Below are 19,290 nucleotides of genomic sequence, written 5' to 3' on the forward strand. Positions count from 1 at the left end.
AGCTAGGGATTCATGGTTCCACGTGCAGGAACTGATGCCATTAAACTGATTTGGGCATCAGGAGTTTTAAGGACTCCCTAAGTGGTTCTGATGTGCGCACCAAGATGGTTCTCCAACTTTCAGGAGGGAGAGTGGTCTCAGAGGATCCTGCACAAGCCCAGCCAATGTGGGATAGGATTTCACAGGTAATCACTGGCGAAGCCAAGTGGATTTGTTTCATATGTACCCCAAGAGAACCACACAGGAAGGTGTATTAGGATTAGCTAAAGGAACAGAATTGATTGGGTGGATGTATGTTATATATAATATAGTATATATGCTATATAATCATACTATATCACATATATCCTATAAGCTATATTGTAAACTAAATATAGTATATATACTAAATCATATTTTTTTGTTTTTCAAGACAGAGTTTCTCTGCCTGGAACTCACTCTGTAGACCAGACTGGCCTTGAACTCATAAAGATCCACCTGCCTCTGCCTCCCAAGTGCTAGGATTGAAGGCGTGAGCCACCACTGCCCAGCCTATATATATATTATATACTATATAAGGGCCAGTCTAATAACCCCCCTTTAATATATATATATAATATAAAATATTTGAAAATAATATACAACACAAGGTACATGCTATATAGTATGTAATATATGGTATACAGTATACAATTATATAATAATTATATACAATCATGTTATATATAATTATCACATACCATAATAATGGTATAATAATACATATACAATATATCAAATACAATATATTGCATATACTATATATTATATATCATGGGCCTTACATTATATATTATGTATTGCACACACATAGATGTATGTATGGGGATTTATTTGGCTGGCTCCTAGGAGGTGGCTCAGGTAGTCCACAATGGCTGTCTCTAAACCACATTAGAACTGCTGAAACAAAATGCCAGATTCTCAGCCTTTCCATCTTCAGACAGCCTCCTCTCTCCTCAAAGCTGCAATAGGCATCTCTCTATTCTTCCAGTCCGTGTCCTTTTGGTGGACAACAGCTGGGAAAGGCTTCTGGCTTTCACAGATTTGTTACTAGACAGGCCAGCAAGGTGACCATTTCTAATCATGTCAGTGGGATCCTTTTGGAATCAGACACATGCATGTCAGGGCCTTTATTCTTCTGCACATGCAATGCAATCTTCACTTCCTCCCTGCACTCTGACTGTTCACAGATAGGTGGCGCCACTGATCCACAGACGGCTCCAGCTTGCCTACTACTTCACTGTCTGTGACTGAACATCTTCAAGGCGGCAAGGTGATATAGGAGGTGTAGCCCAAGTCACAACCCCATCAAAGATGTAGCTGCCGTAAATCTCAGGGCAAAGGCACAATTTTTTTTTTAAATGAAGAAAACTAGCATTTTGCTGTATTCCAAAGCCATTTTTTTTTTCTATTTTGAGGCACTAGTGTTGGCAATGAAGTTTAAGAGAACATACATAATTCCTTTCCGTTTATGGGACTGAAATGAACAATTATCAGAAGTCTAGGGATCAGGTAGCTCCCTGTGGATGCAGACTGAGCTATAAAGCAGGCTTCCTGCTGTTTGCAGTTACCCTGCCTGTTGGATTTCATCTATAGCAATTAGCTCTGACTGGGCTTTCTTCTGCTAGTGCACCCCTTGGTATTAAGTTCAGTCACACTCCTGTCAAGTTGTATAATTTTAATTTTAGGATCCACGTGCAAGTCAGGGCCTTGACCCTTGACCTTGAGTTCCAGCACTGTGTCTCTGTCTTTGGGTTCGTGGGAAGCATCAGTCATGAATAGTTTCCCTGGTGAATGAGCAAGTCTCCCTTTGAAGTCTATTTTGTTTGACATTTGGAGGATTATCCTGTCTGATATTTGCCCTCTTCCCATGGTTGTGCATTTAGTGGGTGTTCTTAGGAAAGCCATGTGGTATTTCTGAGTCTGCGCCAAATGCCACCTGTCCTACTGGAGGCTTGGGAGGATGACTGTGGGTGGAATGTCATGGTTGCTGACAGGATGTCACAGTCATGGGTTATGAACTCTGTAGGCAGAGAAGAGGGGTGAAAGAACATGCTAGTACCATGGAGGGCCAGACCTTCTGTCAGCCTGGACCACAGGAAAGAAGGCGGCCAGTGCCAGGTGAAACATTGGAGAAGCAGAAAGTGAGAGGCTGGGAGAGGATGCTGCTTTCCAAGAGGAGAATGGAGAGAGAGAGAGAGAGAGAGAGAGAGAGAGAGAGAGAGAGAGAGAGAGACTGGAGAGGAGGATAGAGGGAGGGGAGGGAGGAAGAGGAAGAGAGGAGGGGAGAGATGGAGGGAGGGGGAGAAAGGAAGGGAGGGAGAGAGATGGAGGGAGAGGAAGGGGGAGAGAGAGAGAGGAAGGGAGAGAGAGACACTGGAGAGGGAGGGGTGGAGGGAAAGGGATGGAGGAAAAGGAAGGGAGGAAAGGAGGGAGAGAGAGAGGAGGGGGAGGGATGAAGGGAGAGGAAGGGAGAGAGAGAGAGAGGAAGGGGGAGAGAGAGACACTGGAGAGGGAGGGGTGGAGGGAAAGGGATGGAGGGAAAGGAAGGGAGGGAGGGAGAGAGAGACTGGAGGGGAGGGATGGAGGGAAAGGGAGGGAGGGAAAGAGAGAGAGACAAAGAGAGAGAGAGAGAGAGAGAGAGAGAGAGAGAGAGAGAGAGAGAGAGAGGAGGGAATGGAGGGAGAGGGAAGAAGAGCGAACAAAAGCAGTTACACAGCAGTTTTGTGAGCACACCACAACAAACAGTTCACTTCGCTAGGGCTACCCGTCGGTCTGCTCTCGGTCCCCAAGGAAACTTTCAGCTAGGACTCCCGAGGAATCCCACATGCTGTGTTTCACAGATTTATACATTCAGGGCTTTTACTTCCTACTTCCCCTTACTACTTGGCATAAGTCTTTGAAGTTCTTAATTTAATTTTTGGAGAGTCTAAATCTAAAAGTCTGAATTCTGAGTCCGCTGTCCTGAGGAACTCCTCCGAGGGAGCTGCGTGGAGTGGCAACAGTGGACATGGAGGTGGAGCCTGAGAGGGGGAGCCATTGAGTCGCTGGGTTTCCTGGGGTCCCTCTCAATCTCCACCCGCTCCTCTGCAGCTGTTCTTGAGGGGGTAGGCATTTCCGAGGAAAAGCCTGGAGATTTCACGGCACTAAGGCGAGGCAAAACCAGGAGCCTTTAGGCTCCATGGTTCCAAGATAAAGGGATGATTTTAGCTGTGTGCGAGCAGAGAGCGGGGCAGTTAGTTCACCTGAGGGATCCATAGTAAAGCACATGGCAAAGGTCTGGGCGTGCCTTGACAGGAGGTGTTCCCAGAGAATATCGGTATGTGGGTGTGAACTGACTTAGGGAGACCCAGCCCGGGTGTGTTATTGGCTGGGCAGGATGGGGTTGGGATGGAATGGAAAAGCAGAGAAAGTGGTGGCAGGATTTCTGGATGTTTAGTAAAGAGGCTCGCTGTGCATCCTAGGATTTGGTCCCTAGGGCCACGCTGGAAGAATCGAGGACCAATTCTTGCAAGTCGTCTTTTGACTTCCACCCATGAGCCGCGGCATGTGTGTGCCTGCATCTTCTCTCTCTCTCTGTCACACACATAAATAACAAATAAATAGAGTCTTCAAGCAGGAGGGACTGTGTCTGCTCTTCATGAGCTGCATTTTTCTGCTGCTGGTATTGTCTGTGGATGCCAGCTTCTTCCGTGCTTGCCTGTGGACTCGAACCAGCAGCTCTCTGGGAGGCATTCAAGCGCTTGGCCTCGGATGGAGTCTCTATCATTGGTTTCCCTTGCTCTCAGGCTGCAGCTTCTTGACTGGAGCAGTAACCAACTTCGTTGGCTCTTCAGCATGCAGGCAGCTTCTGGGGGACTAGCCAGGCTCTAATTGTGTAAGCCAATCAAATAAACCGAGTCAGACAATCCTATTTCCTGCTGGTTCTCTTCCTCTGGAGACCCCTGACTCACACAGAAGGCAATTGGATCTGGTGAGAATCCCCAGGCTGTGAGGGAAATCAGATTCCCCTCTGGACAAGCTTTTCCTTTTTCAAAGCCACAGCCCAGTCTGTCCAGTCTCCTAGCCACTCCCTTTCTCGGTCTGCACTAACGCTACTTAGTGATGAAGAGAGATGGGAGGTGGGATCCTTGTGCACCTGCAATCAAGAGCAACTTCAGCTGGGTAACGTGCCCCCCTTCAACCTTGTCAGGACGTCCTCCATTTTATTTGGGTTCTCTCAGTCCACAGCAGTTGTCCAGCCCTGGCAGCCATTCATTTCATCATGGATCACAGCTAATAGGGTCTCGGGGCTGCAAGCAAGAAGCAGCAGCCTGCTGGCCTGCTAGCCCAGCGTTCATTTATTGGCTATCTTCTGAGGCAGCCGTTGAATTATACAATGCTAGGGCTGGCAGAGCCCTAATAAATCATCCGCTGACCCCATATTTTACAGGTGTCGGCATTTACACCGGGAGGTTAAGTGCCTGCATAAGGTCCCCCAGCGAGGCTGAGGTCAGAATTCAGATCCCCTGTCAGCCAGTTCACCATGCTCTCCTCCACACCCTGCCATGGGCAAGGCGAAGATGACAGATTAGTTTATATGGGCATTAAAATGGAAAGATAGACACACATTTGCCCTAAATGCTTCAAATTAAATAATAAGCACCCTGGACGGAGAAAAGGCAGGCACCGGGCAGTGTTTAGAGAGTGAAATTGGAAAGCAAGAATGTAAATGCTTTCTTCCAAATGATGATCATGTTCGGGAAAGACAGGAGAACGTTGGAGGAGGGGTTGTGTTTCTTTGTTTTGTGTTACTATATCATAAAACTGCAGACTGGGTGTTTTATTAGGAAAATAATTTCATTTCTTGTATTTCTGGTGGTTAAGACCTCATTTCTGGGGAGGGTTTAGTGCTCTGCCTTCCCATAGCAGATGGTGGGAGGCAGGAGCAAGTGCAAGGAGGGCCAGAAGCATTTTCTTTTCTTTTCTTTTTTTTTTTTGCAACACAAGTCAATCTTTATTGAAAACTGCAGTATTAATACATAACAATTCCTGTTACAATAAACGTGCTTTTAAGGATTTTAAATCTGAGCTCATCTACTCATCAGATTGCATAAAAAATTAAAACAGTATGAATTTACATTTAGTTGAACTGGCTCGGGATGGACAGTCTGCCCATTCCTATTGTATTGACACATAAGTTCAATGAAGAGGCAAGGGATGCCTTTAACACCGGAAGACAATGCTGACTTAAGCATAAAAAAAGTACCAAGAAAAAACAGTGTAAAAAAGAGTATTTAAAAATAAAAGTTTAAAAAAAGAAGAACCTTCTCTGTTCAGTCGCAGCCTATCAGGCTCCTTGGGGCCTCCAGCTGCCACAATAACCCTGCTGGGAGCCAGTCCCCAGTGTGACCTAACTGGCCTATTATACTGCCCACAGTCTGCACCAGACCCACCCACAGCCCTTCCCTGGGAGCTGCCTGCTATGCCAATCAGGTCCTCGCATCTCATGTACAACTATGGCAGTCCCTAGACCAAAAAGCTGCTGCCTCCCATCCCATAGTTCTAGTAAGATTTATTCCACAGGTTTCTGTTCTTCAGATGTAAGAGGGGTAGGGGGAAAGGAATCCTCTAAGACACGGGGAATAATTCTAACTGTTCCTACGAAACCATATTATCCTTTCTGGGAATCAGTCCATCACACATCGAAGACTGGGCAGGAGAAGTAATTCAAGAACTATGCAAACCCGGGAGGTGCGCTAGACATGAGAGTAAGCTCCACACTCCCTGTTCAGCCAGCTGCCCTCCTGCCCTCCAGCAACCTTCAGAAGGCACCAGAGAAAAGGACCAGCAGCTGTACCTGCCACTGCACCCTAGGAGGTCCTGTGCCATCCAGCAGTGCCAGGTGCACAACTACAGATGTCAGCTGCCGAATGAGAGGTGGTCCCACAGTAATACTGTACTCCAATATTCAGAAAGGAGAGCTGAGGAAATCTGAAGCAGTGCCAGTGTTTAAGGTTTATGCCTGCCAGCCTCTCTCAACCACAGGCGCACTCACTCACAAAGGCCCAAGTCGGAAGCCGGTGAGCTCAAAGTTCCCCAATGCGATTCCCCTCACTATAGCATATCCCCAAAGAAACATTCATAACCCCCCCCCCCCTTAGAAACACCGCCTCCACAAAACACTCAAAAGCTGCTACCCAGAATGCTAACAGCCACTCAATGGTTCTTCCAAGGAAGACCAAAAGACAGGAGACAAAAGTTCTGGAAGAGCACTTCTTCCATGCCTGGAACCTCATTAGCCCAATCCTGATGGTGGCCTGACTTCGCAGGGAGCTTGCATTCTTTAAAACCCAACAGCGCTACTGAACTTTAAACTACAAATAGCAGCAGTAGAGGAAGAAAAGCTCCCTAGCCTCAGGGGAAGCAGCAGAGAGTAAACTTTAAAAATTAAAAAACAAAACCCGAGCAATGACGTCCATGTTCACAGAATCAGGCCCTTTGCCTGCCTGCCTGCCTGCCTGCCTTTCTAAAAGAATTCAGCTGAAGGACTCTAGTAGGGACTGTTACACACATAAAAAGCACACTTTCTTGGAATGCTCCTCAATGTTTCGGGGATACCTATGCAGCGAGTTCTAGCCCTAAATTTTACTGAGACTGACAGTCTGTTACCATCCGGACGCCCAGATTCTCACCTGACAGATCTGTCCCCAGCAGATTCCACAGGCGATGGCCTGATGGGTTCACAACAGGAAAGGCTTCCACACAGATGGACTGGATAACACACAAGTGTCTGACAGCCACTCAATTCAATTTGGAAAAAAAAAAAAAGGAATGGTATGTAACCAGTTACAGGGCAAGTGTGTGAAGCTGAGGGATCAGCAGGAGGGGATGGCATCCCACTATTCTTTCTCCTGAGAACTCGGGGCCTATGGAAACACACACTTTGTGCAGCTGCGAGCAGACCCATGGACTTGCTAACTTCCTACCGTAGGCAAACAGCCCTACCCTTCACAGGCAGAGAGACAGGTATGTTTAGTTGGGGTGGGTGAGGAAGCCTTTTAAAACACACGCGAAAATCACAGGTACATTTGTTCCATTGATCTATGATCATTCACTTGGGAAAACCACCTTCTCTGTATTGGGTCCAGGGGAAACCTTGGAACCAGCAACACTGCAAACCATCCACCGCACAGATGGGAATCCCAACATGAAGTACAGATACAAGCTGTGTGCCTACAGCAAATGTTTCTATCTCTGTGCACTGTGTGCATTCTTATTCTACACACGCACACACACACATACACACACACACACACCACACACGGTTAAGTGCTCATGAGGCAATTAAACATACTCATCCATAAACATTCTATGTTCATGGATATTAGGAATGAGAACTCTTGTGTTTACACTGACCCATGCAGAAATTTCCCACAATTTCTTATAAAATAAAACGGTAGGAACAAATTATGAAGAGCTCGACTATAAAAATAAGGTTTCCAAAGGCTCAGTGTTCAGATGACCCACCCTCTAGTCAAGCTGATTTCTAACGAGGCGACCTTCACACCAACTTGGAAGCCCTGACCTTGATGTCAGAGACAAGCACCCCTTCCAACCAAAACCCAAGCACTTCAATGGGGGAACAAAACAAAACACATCCCCACTTGATGGACCCCAGAAAGGTCCTGCCCTTCTGACCCACACCGAACAGAAACATTCTCACAGATTCAAGCTGGGCATATACAGGCAAAAAGAACCTTGATATCTTATGTACATACTCAGATTACACACTCAAAATCTTTCCCACAACACATCTGGACAGGCAAGTATAGTCCAAAACTGTCTGCCCTTTCCACTCTCCACATCTGCTTGGTGCTGAGTGCTGTCAGAAAAAGGTGGCAAAATAGGCTCACAGGACATTTATACAGACTTTCTAGGCCTCACCCCAGCTAGACACAAAGGGACAGGTCATCATCCTGGGGGCAAATGACCCCGGGACAAGCTACATTACTTCTACATTTTTAGACATAATCTCAGCCCGGCTTCTCTACAAGAAACATGGGAACTAACTTAAAATAAACTTATTCCCTTTTAACCAGTCTTAAATCTACACCATTCCCCACAGAACACAACCGACATCTCTGCCCTTCTTTGTGGGTGAATACAGCTGTGCCTGTGTGTTTTTAGCAGACTCAATTATTTCTCAGGGGGAAAGAAAGGGCTGATTCCCTTAGCGAAATAAAGCAAAAAGACAATACCACCTCAGTGTGGCCGCTCCTCTTTGACATCCTCCTTCCTGGGAAGACAGTTTAGTTCTACACTGGACTTTCCCCACAGTCCCAACAGATACCCAGAACATATCCTGTAAGATGCACAATGGAAATTCAGATGGCAGAGACACTGCTCTACTGACACAGACCACTCTCCATCCCAGCTCTACTGGCTCCCAGCTCTCATATTTCCTGGTAGGCTTCAGTACATCCCTGCTTCTCAGACCACACTTCAGCTGAAATGAAGGAGAGGACCCTACTATACCTGCTGCTGCTCTGGAGTCTCCAGACTCACTCTCTCCCAGTCCCCTCAGCTCCCTCCAGGTTCGTCAGTGCCCAAAACACAGGTTGCTGAAAACCACAAGTCTGTGTCCCTACCTGGCAACCCTCATTACCCCAAGAATCCCCTCCAGTACTCTAGATGCTTCTTGAGGACATTCACTTGCACACGTGTAACTTGGAGACTCCGCATACCTGACAACAGTGCATGAGTGGAACAGGCTGTAGAACACAGCCCAGTCCTTTGGATTCTGCATGTGATGGTTTAGCATCAGCCACTGCAGGTAGATTGAGCAAGCTTTTGTGTTTGTTTTTATCAACATGCATTCAACTAGATATGATTCAGGATAGAGCAATACTCCCTTTTTGTCATTACAGGTAGCTAAAAAATTTGCCAGGCAGTCCACAAAACAGGATTTGCTTTAAAACCAACCCAGAGTTAGTTGGAGACTAGCGAGCTGGGACCTGCTGGGCTGGGTGGGACGCAGTCGTGTTTAGCTAAGTGTCGAGAGCATTAAGAAGAAAGTCCTGGTTGGAGGCACAAGGCCTGCAGCACCAGCTGTGGAACCCAATGAAGTGACTGCACAGGCTCCATCCTCAAATATTAATTCGCAGGGTAATCACCACTGAGGGGGCACATAGCTGTAGGTGGGTGTTCCTGGGGACAGTGACTGGGTGAGGGGCGACAGGAGTTGGAGAATGAGCAGTCAACAGGGTACCTGCGGACATGGCCATTGTGGTCCCAGCAACCATGCCCATGGTGACCCCGCTGCCTCTAGGAGGAGGGATGGGAGCAGGGCAGACAGTTGCTGGCATGCCATTGGGCTGCACCACCGTGGTGTGGTGAATGACGTAAGGGGGTGCTGCATACAGAGGCTGTGTATAGTACGTGCCTTGCTGCGGGGAAAACAGAGACAACTGGGCATCCGGGCTCTGCTGGGGGTAGGCACTTCGCACTGGGTACACAGCCGTCTGGTCGGGGTTGGGGGAGGAGGAGTATGGTGGCACAGCGCCGCTGGTTGGGGAACAGGACACTTTGTAAGGTGTACCAGGAGTGTAGCCTGTTTGGAAGGTAGGATTTGCTCCGGGTACATGCTAGGAGAATAGGCAGGAGCTGCTGCGTAGCCCACAGGAACACCAGCTGGATGTCCAATTCCTTTGGCATTTGCATAGGGAACCCCAGAAGACCCAGGGCTATAAACAGGAGTCATGATTTCAAGAAGGTGGCCTGAGCCTCCGGCCCGAGCCGGCACGGCGTGAGGCTCCGCGACGGGCAGTGCCCAGCCCACGCACAGACGCGGCCGACCGCTAGCGCCAGAAGCATTTTCATAACAAAGCCACCTTCTTGATAATTAACGTGATCCCTTGATTATGACGCGAGTCCACCGCTAAGCACCCTGGCTCTCCCCACCTCGCACCACTATTGCTCTGAGAGTGAAGCTGCCAACTCATAAAACCTGGGACCACATTTGCGCCTCAGCAGGGTGGAAGGAACTGCTATGGATTTTGCTTCCCTGATGTATTTATTATTTAATTCTCATTCTGATCAACACCCAACATCTGGGGCCATTCTTCTTTTTCCCTTGACCTATTCATATCACACCGGAAACCCGGCTGTGACCAGCTTCTTACCCAGCTGTTGTTGGCGCAAGACAACACAGCAAGCTTTGAATCCTCCGGTAAAACTGACTAGACCAGCTGGCACTAAATACTGGTATTGGCTCTTCATAGGAAGGTTTGCCCTGTGCTTTCTGTCTTCAAAAGTACCATAGGAGAGAAAATGGGGTGACGCTTTGAGAACAAGAAAACAATAACCAAAAAGCCCCTTTTTTTGTTTTTCTGTTGTTTTTTTTTTTTTCAAAAACCTCACAAGGTGACAGGACATTAGTAGCAACTGGTTATCTCTGACTGACTCCTAACTATTTGCAGGTGCCAGTTAGCCAAGCTCCTAACTTCTTCCTGACAGAAGATGGGAATACATGTATTAGACTTGGGTTCTAAAGATGTACTTGTTATAAGTTATTTGGAAAAGAAAGCATTTTCACTTATTTTCCTAGTAACTCAAAGAAGAACCTGCTAATGCCTCCATATGACGTCGGTAACTAATGTGCTGCCCCGGGTCACCCCCGGGCTGCTTGCCAGCTAGGGAACGTATGGAGGTACTGGAACGTTGGAATGCTTGTATTTTTCAGAAGGAATGGCCACACAGTCAGCAGAGCTTTGAAGCAATAGAGCTGAACTCTGTGTTTCTTTTCAGTTCCGAGGACTAGACCGTAGGTATGTATGGAAGAAATGCCTCATGGATATGCGAAGCCCCTTTGTGATAGCACAATCGTGACCTTGCCCCTCATGGCTATCGATCAGACCACCTGTGTGAAATGCACTTACAAGTAGGAAAATTTATGCTTGCTTTTTCTTTTGATGATGGTCAGCCATATATCTGTAATCTGTTGTAGGGAGGACCCCATCCATATCTAAACTAAGATTGAGTTATTATTCCAAATTCAGAGAGAAGAAGGTTGAGTTTGGAATGTTGCTATGGCCCCTTAAATCTTACCCTTAATGAAATAATTAGGTGAATCGGGGCCGGTAGTCTCAGCGTTCAAGACTGGTGGAGTCTTGAACGCTCCACCAGTCTCTCTACTATGGAAGTCTCTGTCACCCAGTGGACAGTGTAGCTGCCCATGGTTGTTTGGAGGAAAGAGAACACACAACCTGAAGCTCCGTGGCACCTGACGCCTTACCTTCAGTAAGTGTAGCCAAGGTCGCAGCCCCTCACACAAATGTTTTCACAGTCAAGGCTAAAAGGGGCCTTAGCTTTCTTTGTCTAGAGATAGAGAAGCTGGCGGTAGCCTAGCTAGGTTCTTTGTTACTTGCACCCGACACTCTTGATTCCTACAGATAATACTCTCTACGTCAACCATGAGTGCAAATGGCATTTACTCCCAAGCATGTGCTATTAGCCTTTTCTTCCCTTTGGGAAGGCTCATATTTCTTCAGTGGCGGATGGATCGCTTCAGTTGTTGGCCTTTTAATTACATTTGCATTAGAGAAGAGAATGAGTCAGAGCTTCAGGACGCATTGATATTGGTTGAAGTTAGCTGTGCAGTGCCACCGGCGAGCCGGGCTCAGAACGTTAGCTGCACTTACCCGTACTGAACAACACCCACGAGAGGACCAGCAGGGCCAACGTCAAGAGCCTGGACAACGTCCGCTAAGAACTGCTTCTGGATCTGGAAGCGGCGCTTGCCGAGGTTGGTGCTCCCATCGATTAAGAATGACAAGTCAACTTTGCAGTCTGCGGGATGGAAAAAGATGCTGTGATTCTGTTTGGGTCTGAGGACTTCTACCTAGGCATCTTCTCTCTGTGTTCTCGCCTAAGGCTTGCAGGGCTCCCTTCCAGGCATCTTGTGGCTTTCGTTCACTACAAGCCCAGAGAACCCACTGAGAAGAAAGTGAAAAGAGGTAGAAGAGGTGCAAACTCCATTTCCCCGAGGACCAGGGTCCTGGATCCCTGGGCTTGTTCTTATTTCTACACCTGCTTTAAAATTCTACGGCTCAGTCACCAATGTAGACTTCAGAAGACAGTGACACCCAACGTTACTTGGGAAGAACCTCAAGATGGACTCCCGGGCTCAGAACACAGAAGTGTAAATGCCTAGAAGCCATGGGAAAGGCTCAGTGGGTAAGGGTGTTGCTGAGCATGAATTGGGATCCCCAGCATTCAAATCAAAAGTTGGATGTGGCTGTGTATAGGCCTGTGCTGCGTGGGATAGAGCCAGGAGGATGCTGGGATAGAGCCAGGAGGATGCTGGGATAGAGCCAGGAGGATGCTGGAGCCTACCAGGCAGCCGTTCTAGGCAAAACAGCAATCCCTAGGCTCAGTGAGAGACCCTATCTGCCCGTCTAAGGGAACCAGATGAAGAACAACAGAACAGGTACATGGAATCATGCACATGGGTGCCTACACATACATGTATGCTTAATCCCCCATCCCTCACACGCATGCCCACACAAGCAAGGAAGTACAGACTCGTAGGTGTGAGAATTTGCCATAACCAAGTGTCAATAGCTTGTGGTCTTTTATTCTTACCCTTTGTCAAAATATGTGGGGTGTGAAAGAACCCACAAGGCCAGAATGGAAGGGGTGGGGACAGGATTTATAGAATTAGAAATAGATAGAATGTTTCTCACTTCCTTAGAAGAAACAGTGGAAGAAATTATCCACATACATTTGTAAGACAGTTTTAAAACTTTGTCGAATCCCTCCCTGTTTCTGTTGTGAAAGAGTAGGGTAGATGTTCAGGGATAGAATGTTTGACCTCCTCGAATAAACCAGTGTTCCCTTGTCCCCTGGGGTTGGAGTCTAAGAAACACAGAATTTGCCTGAATCCCCAGGCACAATAAAACCATATATACATTTTGTTTCCATATATATATATATATATATGAACGATACATATATATTGGAGGTATTTATGTGATAAATATTCACTGTCATAAATTAAATTATAAATAGTTTATATAAACTTATAATTTATGAATTAAACTATATATAATATATTATGAATATATAATATGCATCAAACCATATACATTCATATGTAAACCATATATATAGTTTAATTCATAGTTACATAGACCAAGAAACTAATAATAACTAATAACAAAGCAGAATAATTACAACAATATACTAGATTCAAAATTTAAGGTTATTTCTGGAACTTTCCATTTACTATCTTCAGATCGCGGCTGACGACAGGTAATCGAAACTGCGGAAAAGGAAGATGTGCTGTTTAAGATAGTTGTGGGAAAGGTGGCAGGGATGGTGGGTCTGTAGGCTGGTTTCAGCTTTCAGTGCTAATCGGGCTAACAAACCAGTATTTGTTACCCTCTGCTGTGGTGCTGACTCAGTATGATAAAACGAACGGTTCATTGCTGAGCTGAGGACCTTATTGGGAGTCCATATAGCCTTAAGACTAATAAAAAATGAGGATTAAATTATTGAATGATTGCATTTGGGGAGACAAGAGTATTTTTGAGAAAACACTTTTACAGAGAACCTGAAGAATAAAGAATTTTGATCTGGAACACCGGAGAACACCTGAGGGCCAGCACCCCCTTGTGGTTGGGGGAGAAACTGCGCAGACAAGCCTGCATGTTCCTAATGGCCGCCGTGTTCTCTATCACGGACACATGGTTTCTTTGGGGCTGGCGTTGCTTGCCCTCCACTAACAAAGGCGCCATAGACAAGAAGAGACTTGAAAATACCAAGTACTTGTGAGCTAACCAAGTTGGAGGCAACACTGGATAAAAATAATTACTGATGAGTGAAGATGCAGAATTCGTGGATGGAGAAAAGTTGAATCGGAGAACGCGCTGAAGTAGCTGCTGAAATCAGAGGAGGTCTTGAGGCGACCAGAGGGATGCTTGTCTCCCTCTACTCCATCTATTTGTGTAGCAAATCTCACAGCCTTTTGCCCAAGTGCCTTCTAGTATTCCCTATCCAGCTGGCTTTCTCCCAAGTTGCCTATATTCCAAGCGAAACCCTGAGATAAAGATGGAAGGAAACAGAGCAGTCCAACCAAATGTGTTTTAAAGACTTTGCTAAAGACAGGGGAAAAACAGAAGAGAAAAAGAGAAGACAGGCAGAATTGCTCTAATGTCTCTCCCAAATGGCCAATGGGTGTTTTTCTAGGTCTTGCCTTGCAATGTGAATTATTGCCAGTAGGTGGCAGTAATGTTCTTCAGGGCTTTCGGCCCACTAACACAGTTTTCAGGAAACATGGATGGACTCCTGGGATCCACTCAGAGGTACAAAATCCGTTTTGCCTTTAAGGAGGACCCTCGAGTTTGAGAAGCACTCCAGAACAAAGGTTTTCCTTCAAGACACCAGCAGATTAGCTCAATATCGCCTTTTAAGATAGAGGAAAACCAGTTCTAGGAAGGAATAGCGGGGTTTCCCCGGTTCACTTATTTTCAATGAAAGCAGTACACGGATTTGGTAGCATCTGTTTTGGTTCCTCAAGGACAGTTCTTACTCATTTCTCACATCTTGAACTATGTTCAGGAACAACGTGTTCATTTTTACAGCAAGCAATTTGCCCGCTTAGTTCTCTTGGACCTCTGGCCTGATTGCTGACGGCTGATGCAGAGATGTATGATAGGTCTCCCAGGATTTTTTTTTAAAATTATTTAATCCTCTCTGGGACTAAACACAAGGCCTTACTGTACATTCTAGGCAATCACTCTACTACTGAAGCAAAAGCCCCTGCCTCCAAACTCACAGGATATCTTAATGACTACTCTTCTACCTCAACGTACATACAGGATAAGACCCAGCCGGCTTTTTCTATGGAAACGATAGCATGCTGATGTGAAGATGACGTCAGGACTAACGGGTCGAGTCGTTCCATGAGGAGCTCAGCATTAGTGTCTTATCTATGGGCACAGGAAAGGTTCAGGGTGAGGGAGGAAGGTCAGATGTAGTATCTACGGGAATCAATTTCTCTTAATTCTGCACTACAGTTCCGCGTGGTGCAATTCTATAGATGAACTCATGTTTTGTGCTATGCAATGCATAAGGTCCATATTTTGTAACTTTGGATAATATCAGAGCCATGCATAGGTCACAGGCGCTTATGCAGGTTCCCACAAAATTATCTGTGAGCCACTCTGAAGGGCCACTGGTAGCTTTGGCTCTGGACTCAGTAGGTTTGGGGTGCGGGCTCTGCCTCTACATTTGTTCCAAGTTCCCAGGGCAACTTGCTGATGCTGTTGGTCCTCTGACCATACTGGAGTAGCGAAATCTAGTGAGAGACTGATGCCATAGGTAGTGAGCAAGAGATGGGCATCGTTAGTCTGAAACACACCACGGGCATTTCTTACAGCAGAGTTGGGACAGACGCTGTGGCAACCGTCTAAGGGGATTCTCAAGTGCTTTCTTTTGCTGTGTTGGAAGATGGGACCCTCCCTGTGTTCCTTCTTTCCCTAGCCCCTCCGTTGTGGTATTCCTGGGTGTCTTCTCCCCTGCCTAGTGTTGCTCATCATATCTGGGTCCTCTTTAGTTCATCTACATCACATTTATTGCCCCACAGTGTAGTCTGTGCTTTGAGCCACAGTTAATCTCCCAACTCTGAACTTTTTTTAAAAAAAATTCTGAAGCATTTTAACATCCACTTAACATTCCTTCTCTTTTCAATGTGATGAAGAATGACACGGGCTGTCACCTTGTCTCCAACTCTGAATCTCTGACTGGGCTGTCCCCTCCCACCCAAGCCTCAGATCTTGCTATTGGACTGAATCTCTCATAGCAAACGACAGACATAGACAGTCTCCCGTCCCCAAGCCTGCTTCATCCTGCATTCTTCAACACAGTACCATCTACCCAGCTGCACAAGTCATTTTTTTAAAATTTAAATGACATCTATGTGTTTACTTGGTGCGGGGGGACAGGGGGAGGAGAACACACAAATAACTGTTGGGAGTTGCCTTTTTCTTTCCACCGTGGCTAGAGCCCAGGTCTTTAGGCTTAGCAGAAGGTGCCTTTACCAGCTAAGTTGCCCGTGGATGCCGTTTCTAACTGTCTTACCCCACTCCAGCCCTTGAGTCCTGCGGATGCCATTTCTAACTGTCTTACCCCACTCCAATCCTATAGATTCTTCCTTTTCTGTATTTCTTGTATCTGCCTATTTCTCTCATTTCTGGTTCTAGCTCCAAGGTCTAGCTTCCATTACCTCCGCGGTACCCCTACCCCTGCTGACCAGCCTGGCAATTCTTTTCATCCGCCTCGTTCCTCCCTACCCCTTCCCATTCTTCACCCTGTTGCCATAGTGACATTAAAAAGGTCTCAATCCTCTTCCCCCTCATGCAGATACTTTAAATCCCTCAGAAGCTCTCCATTCTCTTTAGAACAGCGACAGAAGGTAGGGGATAAGTAGATCTATGGTAGGAGAGAAGTCGGTCAGAAAGGCAGGGAGTAGGTAGGGGAGAGAGCGCTAATCAGATGCTAAAACCATCCCGGCTTGCTAGCTGCCAGAGAACTCACTTGGATCTCCCTGGGGCACTGGCTCCGAAGACTGTGTGCTGAGTTCTTCCTTGGGCACAGATCCTGGAAAGAGAAGTTAAAGTTGTTATGACTTTCAAGTATAGGAACACCTGGCCTTACCCCAGGGAAGGGGACAGAGTGGACATTCATACCCAGCTTGGCTCACAGCTACCTCTTTTCCCTCCTGGCCCCATCCTGAGAAAAGTAAGTCCCCACAGCCTGCCATGAGTACTCTGTTGGATGCTCGGAGGACCTCGATCTGCTCTCGTTTGAACTCGTTCTATCTAGGTCCTGGTTTATTTATGCGCAAACATTACAGGCACGCCGGGATTCTAATCTCTAAAATTCTGAAACCGTGGAGGTCAGGAAATGAGTCTGACTCGTTCAGACCCCTACTACGCTCAGCACACATAGGTCCTTGACCAAATTTTGGTGATATAGGCACTGAGCAAAGATGAGTTAGACACGCACAGGGCGGTCTAGAAAAGGTTGTGTGTGTGCCTGAGTGGAGCACAGCTCAAACAGAAGAGCGGAGCAGACAGGGTCTCGCCCCCAGCACTCTAAAGCTAGGGCCAGAGGTACAGGATGCTTGGAAAGGCCGTGTGGATGTGGGGCTTCAGCTGGGCAGGGGTGGGGTGTCTGGTGAGGGCTATGGACTCAGAGCGTGACAAAAAGCCACAGACACAGTCAGTGCGCATTCTGTTGGGACAGCTGCGACCACTGGGATGCTCAGAGGCAGTGAATACGTGCAGGAAGCACGCCTCCCTGCTTTCAGGATGCCTGGCAGTTCTGGAAATTTCTGGCAGTGGAGGCAGGTGTGAGGTTCTGTCCTCCTTGCTCTTGTTGCTGTAGTGAGCGTCCTCCTCCTCCTTTTTGTTTTCTTTTCAGTTTGCAAAGCACATGACTTCATCTTCCCCCGAAAGGTCAGCCAGCTTGCCCCACTTCCTCACACCATTGGAAAGTTCGTTTCGGGTGCTCAACAGTGTTTCTCAGCCAGAAGCCTCCCAGGGACACATCTCAAAGCTCCACATTGTGTGGGGGGTGGAGGGAGAGCAAGTTCAGAGGTTTGACCTTCCTATCCCTGTCTCCCCTTGCCAGAAAAATCTTACTTCCTCCCAAGAACAGGAATGCTTTGTTAGAGGGTCAGACATTGAATGTGGTAAACAGTGCATCACACACACACACACACACACACACACACACACACATCCACTGATGAGAATGAAAAACCTCAGACCATCTTCTTCTAACTTTCTTGTTTGTTTGTTTTATAAACAAGGTCCCACTACGGAGCCTTGGCTGGCTTGGAGATCACTATGTAGGCCATCCTGGCCTCAAACTCACAAGAGATCCACCTGCCTCAGCCTCCTGAGCACTGGGACTGAAGGTGTGCACCACCACCGGGCAGCCCTCCTGAATACCACTTTCAAAGGGGACTGAATTAGGGAACGACTGTGCGTGGTGCCCGAAGAAATGAGGGTATAAACCCATCTCACTGGGAACTCATTTCCACCAGCCTTTGCCTTCATGTTTCCTCTCTCCCCTTTGAGGAACCAGTATGGCCCCGCACATCCCTTGGAAAGTCTGAATGGGCCCAAACCAGGACCCGAAGGTCCCAGGAGGAAGCTTTTAAACAGCCGGGCCACCTGAGCCACCAGCTGGACTGTTAGGTCACCCTCATTCTCCGTCTGGATGGATACTTACCTGAATCTAAAAGGACTGGTCCAGGCTTCCACAGGTCTGTCTCTCCTGAATTTTCAGAAAAACAAATAAGCTTAGTAAATCCAATCCAGGATACGATCTCAAGGGACGTGCTAGGATGTTGCTTCCCAGTCTCCCAGGCAGAGAGTCCAGTGGTGGAAGACGGACGGGATCCGGAGTTTGGAGGAAGCAGTATGAAATCCTTGTGATGTTTCTTCTACCCAGAGCTCTTAAAACCAAAGACGTGTGCTTCATTCCCTCTGCACCAAGAGACACAGGACTAAAAGGAATCCCCTGACTCCTGAAAAGCTTCTCCAGTCAAAAACACCCCAACATACTTCTATATAGTCCCTGCTGTGTTAGTGGCTGGTTGGTACTTCGATACTTCTAGATATACTGAGAACGTGGACTTGCTTTCCTTGTTAGGCTTCTGAAGTATTTTGAGTTAACTTCCCCGCCCCCACCTTTCCAGTCATCTATCTATCTTTCCACCCCCTGATTCACCCATACTTATTAACCATTCAATATGCACCCAATACCATTTAATTACACCCGTTCCACCTGCTTGGCTTATTTTCCAAACTGGCCTCCTCCACCAGTTTCTGAGTTTCCTCTCCTTTCATGTCTCAGTCAGAGCAAAGAAACATGGCGCTTGGGTTCTAGTGCACGGACATGCTGTGAAGTGGAAAGGGTGGTGGAGAGGGGGGATTCTTATCCAATACTCTCTGTTTGTATTTGGGAAATCTGTATGGTCAGGAGGGGCTCAGAGGCAGTGTAGATGCAAGCATGTTGAGAAGCCTCACAACACAAAAATGGCTTATTTCTCTATCTGCCCGCCCCCCCCCCCCCCGGCTCATGCCCTTCCCAGAGGCCTTCAGGGCACGAGCAGTTTTTGTCCTCTAAAGACTGTCTCTTCTGCTGAGGTTGGAACTTTTCTTCATGTAACAAGGCCAGGGATTTTTTTTTAAAAAGGCTAAACTTCTGTGTAAGTCT

General features: G+C 47.0%; 1 protein-coding gene and 1 pseudogene across 2 annotated transcripts in view; both read right to left on the bottom strand.

Moving 5' to 3' along the window:
• The window catches only part of Vit (vitrin), a 123,146-nt gene that overhangs the window by 17,154 nt on the left and 86,702 nt on the right, over window positions 1-19,290 (bottom strand). For both annotated transcript variants that reach the window (XM_087907347.1, XM_087907346.1), the window contains 3 exons: window positions 18,301-18,345; window positions 16,597-16,659; window positions 11,700-11,847 (listed from right to left, as the gene is read on the bottom strand). In XM_087907347.1, coding sequence (XP_087763473.1) covers window positions 11,700-11,847; window positions 16,597-16,659; window positions 18,301-18,345 — 256 coding nt within the window. The remainder of the gene's footprint in view (window positions 1-11,699; window positions 11,848-16,596; window positions 16,660-18,300; window positions 18,346-19,290) is intronic.
• Window positions 8,894-9,784, bottom strand: LOC148121889 (myelin-associated neurite-outgrowth inhibitor pseudogene; annotated as a pseudogene).

The sequence above is a fragment of the Myodes glareolus genome, chromosome 6 (genome assembly GCF_982192425.1).
Source record: "Myodes glareolus chromosome 6, mMyoGla1.1, whole genome shotgun sequence".
Taxonomy (NCBI): domain Eukaryota; kingdom Metazoa; phylum Chordata; class Mammalia; order Rodentia; family Cricetidae; genus Myodes; species Myodes glareolus.